This window comes from Lolium rigidum, chromosome 2 (genome assembly GCF_022539505.1).
Source record: "Lolium rigidum isolate FL_2022 chromosome 2, APGP_CSIRO_Lrig_0.1, whole genome shotgun sequence".
Classification (NCBI taxonomy): domain Eukaryota; kingdom Viridiplantae; phylum Streptophyta; class Magnoliopsida; order Poales; family Poaceae; genus Lolium; species Lolium rigidum.
In genome coordinates, this window is record NC_061509.1 from 287,598,970 (window position 1) to 287,610,852 (window position 11,883).

Here is an 11,883-nt window from a genome sequence, read left to right on the forward strand (position 1 = left end):
TCTCTTATGAACTCATTCATATGCTTGCAAGACATTAGACGACATTCCACCGAGAGGGCCCGGAGTATATCTATCCGTCATCGGGATGGACAAATCCCACTTGTTGATCCATATGCCTCAACTCATACTTTACGGATACTTAATCCCACCTTTATAGCCACCCATTTACGCGAGTGGCGTTTGATGTAATCAAAGTACCTTTCCGGTATAAGTGATTTACATGATCTCATGGTCATAAGGACTAGGTAACTATGTATCAAAAGCTTATAGCAAATAACTTAATGACGAGATCTTATGCTACGCTTAATTGGGTGTGTCCATTACATCATTCATATAATGATATAACCTTGTTATTAATAACATCCAATGTTCATGATTATGAAACTAATCATCCATTAATCAACAAGCTAGTTTAAGAGGCATACTAGGGACTTCTTGTTGTCTACATATCACACATGTACTAATGTTTCGGTTAATACAATTATAGCATGATATATAAACATTTATCATAAACATAAAGATATAAATAATAACCACTTTATTATTGCCTCTAGGGCATATCTCCTTCAAAAATAACTTCTGATCATACCCCCTGTACAATCTCCATTGAAACAAAAATTCATGGCAGCAAATTTTTTAGATTTGAATCCTTCTGGGTGGCTCACCCTGGTTTTCAGCAAACTGTCTCTGATAGTTGGAATAAACCTATTTATAAACAGAATAGTGCAGCTATGCTCAATGCTAAATTTAAATGCCTCAGATATGACCTCAAGCATTGGAGCAAATCTATATCCAAACTATCTATTTGCATACAAAATTGTAATCAAGCAATGGCTGAAATAGATAAGATGGAGGAAATTAGAACTCTCTCTACACTTGAAGTGAACTTCCGAAGGATACTAAAGGTACACTTGGCTAGGCTGCTTGCATATCAATAGGAATACTGATGTACTATTACATGGAATAAATTTGGAGATGAAAATTCAAAGTTTTTCCAAGCAATTGCTACTGAAAGGCATAGAAGGAATCATGTAGCTTCACTGTTACTGCCTGATGGAAACATTGTCAATGAACACAAGGATAAAGAAGAAATTATTTTTCAGACATACAAAGACAGACTTGGTACTTGCTCCACATCACAGATGGAATTTGATCTGTCAATATTGATTACACCAATTCCTGGACTGGAAGAACTATCCACTCCTTTCACTAAGCAAGAAATAGATAATATGATCAAATACATGCCAGCTGACAAGGCACTAGGTCCTGATGGTTTTAATGGTATTTTCTTGAAGAGTTGCTGGTCGATTATCAAGGAGGATATTTATAGTCTATGCTTCAGCTTTTATGAAGGGAATCTGGACCTTGAGAGTATTAATATGGGATATATTACACTTATCCCAAAAATTGGAACCCCTGAAGGAATTAATGATTATAGGCCAATTACTTTGTTGAACTGTGTATTAAAAAATCATAACTAAACTATTGGCCAACAGACTACAGAAGATTGTTCTTAGAATTATTCACAAAAATCAATATGGCTTTCTCAAAGGGAGAACTATTCAGGACTGCCTAGCTTGGGCATTTGAATATTTATATCAGTGTGAAAAATCCAGTCAAGAAATTCTTCTACTTAAGCTTGATTTTGCAAAAGCATTTGATACCATTGATCACAGTGCTATGCTTAAGATAATCCAGCAAATGGGTTTTGATGAGAAATGGATTTCTTGGATAAAAGCTATTTTTGGCACTGGTAAATCTGCTGTTCTGCTTAATGGAGTTCCTGGGAGATAATTTTTCTATAAATGTGGTGTCAGACAAGGAGACCCTTTGTCTCCTCTTCTCTTTGTTCTTGCTGCAGATCTCTTGCAATCTGCCATTAACAAAGCCTTCAGAGATAACATCCTTCAAGCACCCTTTTCTACCAATTATCAAATGGATTTTCATGTGGTTCAATATGCTGATGACACACTTATTATTATGAAGGCATGCTCTACTCAGGTTCTGACCATGAAAGAAATCTTGCAGAAGTATGCAGACTCAACAGGCCTACACATTAATTTCCATAAATCCTCCCTCATACCAATAAACATCTCCAACCAACAAGCAAACTTCTCTGCTGGCCTTCTGGGATGCAGTCTGGCCACAATGCCTTTTACATACTTGGGATTACCTCTAGGTACAACCAAACCAACTGTTCAAGATCTGATGCCTCTTGTGGATAGGATAGAGAGAAGAGTCTCAGCAACTTTCTTAATGATGAATTATAGTGGAAAGGTCACAATAGTTAATTCTTTACTGACCTCCATTGCAAACTTCACCATGTATTCCATTCAAATTAACCCAAAAAATGAGCATGGGGAGAAAATAAGAAGACACTGCCTTTGGAATAAGAGAACAGAACATGGAGAGAAAAGTAACTCCTTAGCTGCCTGGGATATGGTCTGCAAACCAAAAGACAAAGGAGGATTGGGTGTTCTAAATCTCAGAATACAGAATGAAGGACTCCTCCTCAAATACCTACACAAATTTTATAACAAGGCAGATATACCTTGGGTTCAATTATTATGGAACACCTATTATAATGGGAAAGTACCACACAATATGAAACCATGTGGATCCACTTGGTGGCGCACTATTGTTAATCTTTCTCCCATTTACAGAGGAATTTCTATGAGTAATATTAATGATGGAAGAAGTACACTTTTTTGGAAGGATAAGTGGTTACAACTTACAAGATATAAACTCAGAAGAATTCCCCAGAGCCTTTTCCTTCACCAAAAATGAAGATATATCAGTCAGCGACTTCTTAACCTTTCAACAATTACCACAGAATTTTTATTTGCCCTTAACACCACAAGCTCTCGATGAACTCAGAACTCTACAAAGTCTAGCTGCTTATATTGACTTCTCAACTGATACACATGACTCCTGGACCTACGATTGGGGTACTGTGGAATACTCCCCCAAGGCTTACTATAAATTTTGTTTCAGAGAATGTACTACTCATATAGCCTTTGCTTGGTTATGGAAGTCCAAGTGTACCCCCAAACTCAAATTCTTCTGGTGGCTAGTGTTGGTGGATAGGCTGAATACCAGAAATATGCTAAGACGAAGAAATTATATCATCAACTCCACATATAACTGCCTGATGTGCTCCTCCCCACCGGAAGAAACTATTGAACACATGCTATTTCATTGTGACTTCAGTAAAGCATGCTGGAGCAAATTACAGATGGCCTGGATAACAAATGGAGATAGACTGGAGATTGTAGAAAAAGGACATGCTGATTGGCACAAGCCCCTATACATGGAAATTGTGATTGTTGAATCCTGGAGCATATGGAAGGAAAGAAATAATAAACTCTTCAATGGCATCGATCCAGATGTTGAGTCCTGGACAAGAAGATTCAAACAAGATTTTGCTCTACTAGAACATAGAACAAAGAAGGATTTGCATCCTTTCATTACTAGCCTGATAGCCACTCTTTAGCACTCTACTCCTCTACTCACATGTATTGCTGTCGGATATTGTAAAATATGTAACTGGTTTAGGGCCTTGGACCCTATATAAATATAGAAAACAATAGGAGCCTTTCCTACTGTTAGAGTTTTCAAAAAAAAGAACACACCACTCCCACAATTTTATCGACGTCGTCGTCGAGATGGAGATGAAGCTGAGGAGACCTTATTGTAAGAGAAGCCTCCACCACCACCTGAGTGCCGCCCCCGAAACACGAACCCTAAAAACAGGAAAAACGGAGCCCTCCCGCCGGCAGGAGTCTAGATCCACCCCGCGTCCATGGCCTAGAGGCCATAGAGACACGACAGAATGGCGACTGTGCTAACGGGAGGCGACAAACCCCTAGTCACCTGTGCGTGAGAGGAGAGGAGAGGAGGGGAAAGGCTCACATGTCTATCGGTATGGAGCATGTGTTGTTAGTGATGATATGCATGCTATCAACAGTTAAGATGATTTTTTTGTGACATGGTAGATTCAAGCGAACTAATTTAAGTTCTTTGTCTAGTATTAATGTGATGTGTTGCTTTAGTTCCTTCAAACTACAGGTGCAATGACCGGCGACTGAACTACACTAGATCATGTGTGCGTGTTGTGAATTTTTGAAGATATATTTGAGTGTTGATCAAGTGCAGGATAGGCAGGTGAACTACATTTCCATGCAAATTGCTGCTTAGTTAGTTGAACCATTATGTTGCTCATATATAGTAGTAAAAAAAAGACGCTGTCGATTCTATTCGACCGCCGAACGTCTCTTTAGGTATGTTCATTGTGTGGCTGAACTGTAAAATGAGGCATTGCACATCGGAAGGTCATTTCTTAGCTTGTTTTATCGTGCCTTCTGCTGGTGGTGGCTGCGTGTTGTGTTTTTTTCTTTTTTCCATTGATGCCTACATTCTGGTGTCAACAATGATACTTTGGACATCTTGGTCGTCTCGGTATTAATACAATGACGCGTAAATCTACTGCAGGTTCTCGAAAAAAAACGAAACCTGACAAAACAAACAGTCCCGCCTGTGTAAAGTACCCCTCATCATGCAGTAAACAAAAAAGCCTCTACTTTTTCAGTTACCCGTGTGAAATGAGAATATGTTACTCTTGGAAGTTGTAAAACAAGAAACTGAACAAAACATGCAAAATTACTAACATAGACTGATCAGTTTACAGTACTAACAATAGTTAGCTGTCTATCAACATTGGTATCCCGCCTTGCCCTCGAGTCTAAGTAAGCTTCGAGCTAACCACTGACTCTTTATCTATACCTAATAATAAAGAAAATAAGGTTTCTTGTTCGTCCGTCTATTATTACCCCTATTTTATGTAAACTAGTAAATATGCCCGTGCGTTGCAACGGATTGTGCATTCCCACGGATAATAATAAAATAACACATGAAGAGAGAATTCAATAATTTAAGATTTCTTTTGTGACTGTAACTTCATGACATTGTCGATGGCAGTTAATTGGATCCATTGGACCGACCTCGCCTCCGCTAGCACGGTTGTTTGTTACCTAACTCTTTCCATAGTTTCTGCGGCCTTCCTTGCAGTGCCGGCCCATCTTTTCTTCTGGGCGGCAATGCCCTCCATTCCTCTTCCTCCGATACACCACCTACCTCTCGGGATCTGTTAGCACCTCTTTTTCTGCAATAATTTTGTCTACATCTTGACGGGCTTTGTAAATTTCTTCATCACTTTTCCTAGAGGGGGTTTAATATCCTCAAAGTTACAGTCCGCAATGTAGTAGCTAAAATACCGGCACTTGACCAGTCTATGATTGACAAATGAAAATTTTGAAGTGAATTAATTCAACTTGGGTAACTCATATCCCGCCTCATTTATTCTATTTTTGTAGCTTAGCATCGTAAAATACACAACAAGATTATACCTCTAACGCCACAACAAATGTTATTATGCTACTTGCATTAGCAAAAACATTCAGCTAAATAACCTGCAGCAGCAGTTTACCTCTTGACTCTATCACAAAACTTAGTTCAGCATAACGAGTCCCACTAAAATCAGGAACAAGAAGCTGATAAAGGAAACAATACAGGATACTACGTTTGCCCCTCTCAGCTACTGCAAAACAATTAACTTCAAAGCTATTCTTCCGGAAAGTTGACTGACATTGCTTGACATAAAACGACCAGCTTCTTCAGAGAATCGATGTCTTTGTTTTTCCTCACCAGCAACATACCAGCCACAGAATTAAACAGCAGAGTTTTGCAGAAAGCCCTGATGGAATTCACTTAACCAAATGTGTAGGCTAGGTGCTTGTCCCAGGATTAATCAGAATCATCTTTCATCAACCCAATTGGACGACCAGAAGCCAGATTACATGCTCTAATTTTGTGTTCTGGGCAACATACCAGCGATTTCACACGGTCATTCAGAGAAACACATGAGCAAAGTACCAGTGGAACATGGTATGCTCAGTAGAGGATTAGCAGACAGAACCGGTTCCCATCGAATATGGAAGGATAATGCATTACATTAATTACCTAGTCAGTCATAATATCTACATAATCTCTTACCAGTATAGTTGAAGATTGTGAGAACAATGATTTTCACGAGCTACACAAGCAACTTCTAACTATAATATTTAGTAAGAAATTGTGAAACACTAAGTTCTGCAATGGATCTGAAACAAATAAAACTATCGCTGAACTTGAGCTAGAGTCTGTAAAATACATCAGCTTTGGCATGGCTGACCCCCATCACGTGGAACCTGTAGTGTTTGAGTGCCATGGAGCTCCTCGCTCAGGAATCAACCAAGGGCACGACGATGAGAGCACAGAGGGGAGCAGCCTGAAGATATCCTGCCTTCGCTCAGGAATACAGGAAGGACATGACGTTGAGAGCATACAGGGTGCCAGCCTGAAGATGTTCTGCATCCTAGCGGAGCTTCTTCTCAGCATCGAGGGGAGCAGATGCTCGTGCGCGAGCAGATGGTCTGCAACTTAGCAGAGCTCTCTCTCACCATGCATGGGAGCCGATACTCGTCCGCTACCTGCAAGCATTGCAGCCAAGGCTGTCGATCCCCCTCTAGAAGCTCCGCTATGAGGCCTCCCCCTTTACTCCCGTGGCAGGATAACGCCCAATGCCGCGCCGGATTTTCGCTGGAATTTGCGCCATCGAGCTGCGAAGCCTTCTCCAGATCCCGGGTCTTCCTTCCAGGATCGTGACGATAATTGCTGCCTGAGCTCCTCACGGGGACAATCGCTTGGAATCGCTACTGAATCGCGGATCAGGGATGCTCAGAATCGCTGCTTCGTCTAGTACAAATCAGCTGCGCCAATCAGGAACGGGCGCTTTTGGATGGGAGTCGGGGGCTTTTTGTCTCCGCTACTTCGCCTGCGTGTGTCGCCGCTATTCGCCTCGCCGTGCTGCCGCTATTTCTGGATCGGAATCTGAACAAAGGAAACGCTTAACACAGACGGGAAGAAACCAATCAGTCTGGCAAGATTTGTATAAAAATCGCCAGCTGAGGAGAGGAAATATATAAGGGCGAATTTCCGTGAGGAGGGGCAAGAAACCAAACGGAAATACACCACGATTTGAGTTCGGAAAGAACTCTATCTGGATCGTGGAAGAACTCGACCTAGGCCTAGACTGAAGGCCACGGGCCTGTACTGGACAGGGCTCAACTCGCGGTATGAAATGTTTTGACGAACCGTACTTTTTCTGACTTACCGGTGGCAGTTGTTGTAATTTAGATGAAAATTAGGGGCTATAAAAAACGGACCAACAAGAAGCCTTATTTTCTTTATTATTAGGTATAGGTATAGATATTACAAGGACTGCCACCCCGAAGTGAAAAAACGGTCCGTAACGGTTCGGATATTTTCTTCTCGTGCCGAAGGAACACACCTCCTATCCGTATCCACCCGAACAGAATCATCATGGCCACAAACACCTCCGGCCGCCACCCCCTCGATCTCCGGCAATCGGCGACCTTCTCATCCTCGGGCCAGTGCAACGGGACCGAGGAAGCCCCAAACCTCTCCGCCGCTGAGATATAGGCCCTCTCGCGACCGAGTAGCCGTCCCCGCTCCACATCGACCACAGACGCAAATAACACATCGGCCGGGCGCCGCCGCTCGCCATCCCTGCCCGGCCGCCCTCTATCCTAGCGTCCGTCCGACCACCACGGCCTCTCATCTCTCTTTTATCTCCAGCGATACGACCGCTGACTCCATCGAGCAGCAGAACAGGGCATGCCTCCAACCCGGTTTTGGAAATTGAAATTGGAATTGAGCGTAGCGGTGGAGAGAAGGTGCGTGCCCGTCTGCATGTGGGCGGGCGGCAGGTTGTACCTTCGGCATCGCGCCGCGCGGCTTGGGTGGTCTCAGTCTCACGCCTGGCAAAGACTCTGGTCCGGCCCTCCCCGTACAATGGTTGTGGTATCCGCTCGATTCCCGTGGTGCATGCCTCGGCGACGCTCTTTCCATGGCGAGGCTCCCGGCGCAGCCCCTGGCCTGGCCCCCCATGTGCGTAGGCGTCGGCGGTAGACGCAGTTGGAGGAGGGTGGGGCAGAGGCGGCCGGAACTGCATCGTGAGGAGGGGGTCGGGGACAGGGGAGATCGGTAATGTGGCGGCCGGACCTGGTGCTCGACATCTCGAGTGAGGTGCTGCGCTATTGGGGATCGAGGATTTTCTCGTTCGGGCATTCGGCAGGCAGGATTAGCTGAGGATTCGATCTTTCTTTTCTACTTGGACGTTGTGTTATTAGCTGAAGAAAGGAGACGGATTCTACTCAGGAGTCAGGACTTACTCATCCTTTTCAATTTCAATAACTGGTGTGTTCGCTGGTTTGATGTTGAATTTCTCCATCTTGAATACATAATGGTTGATATCCATGGACCTATGAAATTCTTTCTACAACACGTTCCACGTGAAATTTGATTCTGCTGCACTAGGCATTGAGAAAATTCCTAGGTAGCTAAAGCTTGTGGTGACGTATAGTCAGGGGATCGATCGGGTCAGTACAGGATGTGGAAGGAGTTCTGATATACTACCGTCAAATTGGGAGGACCGGGTTATGTGCTGATGCTGTGAGTATACGACTAAAATGTAGGTGCTATGTGAAGGCAGCGCTGCTTTGCCCTGTTAGCTATACGACTACCGTCAAATTTCCAAAACAACATGGTTTTCCTACAGCAGCAAGTCACATTCAGATGGGGGTATGAGAACGCATTGCTCAGCAAACAGGTAAGCTTGGCGAAAATTACACATTTTAGTTATTTGTTCTATCCCTTATGCTACAAGGTAACTGTGCTATGCAAATTTGCTTCTGTCTATGATGATACAATCCCAACTAAGGATGGATCTAAAGCACGACTTCTTTTCGATCTACAACTGAGAATGATGAATTGTATCTAAAGTTGGTTCTGAACTATATGCCTCATCACGTTGAAGCTGTCCGGGTGCACCACACCATGTGATTTGAGGTATGATACACATGGGCAATCTGCTAATTGTTGTCATATCAATACTTTCTCAATTTTATTGCACACACAATAATCTGAAAGTTTGATGGGATAGTTCTTAGTGATGACTCTGAAGTTGTTATTTCTTAGTCATCTGAATATTCATCTGTTTCATCCACTGTTTCCATCCACTCGCTTGCATTGTATATCTCTAATAATAAAGTAGGAATATACTCAATGGACAAAAAAAATAAAGATACCAACTATTTGTCGGTGGAACGGTGCTAAGAAATGGGGGATATGCAAAGAACTATTATACCAGCCGTTACACTAAAAAATAAATCAGTTATGGTCTCAGCGACATGGTCCCACATAAAGTCATCCATGGAACTTGTACCCAACCGAGTGTAGAAGATGTGCGGAATCACACCAATTGCAAGATGGCGAGACAACATAGCCATCCAGAGAAACTACGGAGCGGAGAGGTGGACAGAGATGAATTAGTTTGTCTTGAAAAATTATGTATATATTCGTTCCATCAAGACAAATCTGGCTTTCTATAGTGAAATTGTCTATATGTTATAAACATATTTGAAAAGTAATCAATTCAGAGCAATGATAGATGAACATAAGTTAAATCTTTCATGTAAACAGTCGAAAAATCTGAAAACCTCGGTGTCTCGCTTGTCACGTGCAGCAAATCAACATGATCGTTGACTTTGGCACATGAATATTTTCATGACCTATAAAAAAATTACCCCTAGCGAAGCACGGGCAAATATCCTAGTCTATAACCTAAACCTGTTGTTTTGGTTCGGCCTATTCAAAGCAGTTGGTTTGACAATGGTGGTGGTCGAATTGGGTCTACGGACGATCGACGTCGTCCTCATCGGCTGTCCATGACTCGTCGTTGGCTGAGTTGACCTCCTGCAAAAAGGAGCTTCCATTCTCGCCCGAATGTCAACCTCCATCCTCGCCTTCTTCAACAGCGGGTTCTTGTAGCCTGAACCGGAGGACATGCCGCTTCCTCTTCCGAAATAGCTTCGCTTGCAGCTGCTGCTTGGCTGCACCTTCGTGAAGCGCTTGATGGCCCTGCTCTCCCTCTCGGCGTTCCGCGCCCGGCACTTGTTCGTCAGTGCCTCCACCATCTTGTCTTCCACCTCCTTCTGCTGCACCGTCTTCGCCTTGAAGAGATCCTTCCACCTGTACCGCGCCCCGGCCCGCTGCATCCTGTCCACAACGCGGCTCGTGTGCTCCTCGCCGAACTGCCGCCGGTAGAACCCCTGCCAGAGGACGTCGGTGACCGGGGTCAGGTCCTTCGCCGTGCGGCTCTCGATGCGGGTCAGCTGCTCCAGGTCGCAGTGGGGCAGAATCGTGCGCACTACGGGAAAACTAGATTTTGCCGTGTTCAAAAAATACACGGCAAAGGCAGTTCGGAACACGGCAAAGCGTTCGCCGTGTCTCGGCGCACGGCAAAGGCTACACGGCAAAAATCGGCACGGCAAAGGACCTTTGCCGTGTGCATTTCTTCTCGGAACACGGCGAAGGGTTTGCCGTGTGCCTCGCTTCCTAGAACACAGCAAAAACTAACTTAACGGTGTCATGGGGAACTAACGGAGAAACAGTTTTGCTGAGTGTTTTAGAATAGACACGGCAAAGCCTAATTTGAGAATAAAAAAAAGTAATGTTCGCCGGAGACGTCGCCGCCGTCACGCCAGGTCGTCGTCCGCGTCCCCTGCGTGTCCGCCGCCACGCCAGGTCACCGCGCGCGTCCGCGCGTGTCCGCCGCTGCCCCAGGCCGCTGTGCCCACTCGTCCGCCGGCGTTCCAGGCCGCCGAGCCCGCTCGTCCGCCGGCGCGCCAGGCCGCCGTGCCGCCGCCGCGCGCGTCTCCCACGTGTCCGCCGAAGCGCAAGGTCGCCGCGCGCGTCCGCCGCTGTACCAGGCCGCTGCGCCCGCTCGTCCGCCAGCGCGCCAGACCGCCAGGTCGCCGCACGCGTCTCCCGCGTGTCCGCCGCCGCGCCAGGTCGCCGCGCGCGTCCCCAGCATTTCCACCGCCGAGCCAGGTCGCCGCGCGCGTCCGTGCGTGTCCGCTGCCGCACCAGAACGCTGCGCCCGCTCGTCCGCCGGCGTTCCAGGCCGTCGAGCCCGCTCGTCCGCCGGCGCGCCAGGCCGCCGTGCTAGCACGTCAGCCGCCGCAAGCGTCCGTCTCCTTCGTGTGGCTGTGCTGGTAGAGTAGCTTTGCCGTGTGTATTTTTTGGTACACAGCAAAGAAAACGGGGCCGTGACGGCTCTGTCAAATGCAACCAGCGGGGACACATGGCTCACTGCTTTGCCGTGTGCAACTCTTTGCCGTGTGTTTTTTTACTTCTTTACCGTGTGCAATTTTTTACCGTGTGTTTTTTCGTTTCTTTGCCGTGTCTCAAATCTTTGCCGTGTGTATTCTTTGTTATTACCGTGTTATTTTCTTTGCCGTGTGCCTTCTCGCAGACACACACGGCAAAGTCTTTTTCACTGTGTTCCGCGGTATTTAACACACGGCAAAGGTGGACAAACACGGCAAAAAATATTTTTCCCGTAGTGGCAGCAGCGGTGTGTCCACGCCGTCCACGCTCTCGATGCGCCGAAGGTTGTCGATGGCCTTTCGGACGCACAGCTCCAGCAGACTCGGAGCTTTACCTTCTGCCTCCATCCTCGGAGATTAGAATAGATCGCCGGCGAGATGAAACCAAAGATAGAAGACGTCGAGTTTCTTGGTCTTCCCTTTGTGGTTTTCGCATCTGTTTTCTCCGCAGCTATTTATCTCCCGTAGAATCGGACCTGAAACCGTGAAGCAGCAGCCGATGCGGAACTGGAGTCGAACTCGAACTCTTTTCCTGTCGCATATCCGAGTCGGAACTCGGACGTGAGTCTCCAACAAAAAAACACGGCCAATGAGG

At 45.5% G+C, this 11,883-nt stretch overlaps 1 protein-coding gene across 1 annotated transcript; it reads right to left on the reverse strand.

Annotated features, from left to right (window-relative positions):
* Positions 1 to 9,734: 9,734 nt before the first annotated feature.
* On the reverse strand, positions 9,735 to 11,636 carry LOC124691117. The gene is made up of 2 exons (XM_047224395.1): positions 11,530 to 11,636; positions 9,735 to 10,338 (listed from the first exon to the last, which is right to left on the reverse strand). The coding sequence occupies exons 1-2, from the start codon at positions 11,634 to 11,636 to the stop codon at positions 9,735 to 9,737; spliced, it is 711 nt and encodes a 236-aa protein (XP_047080351.1).
* Positions 11,637 to 11,883: the final 247 nt, after the last annotated feature.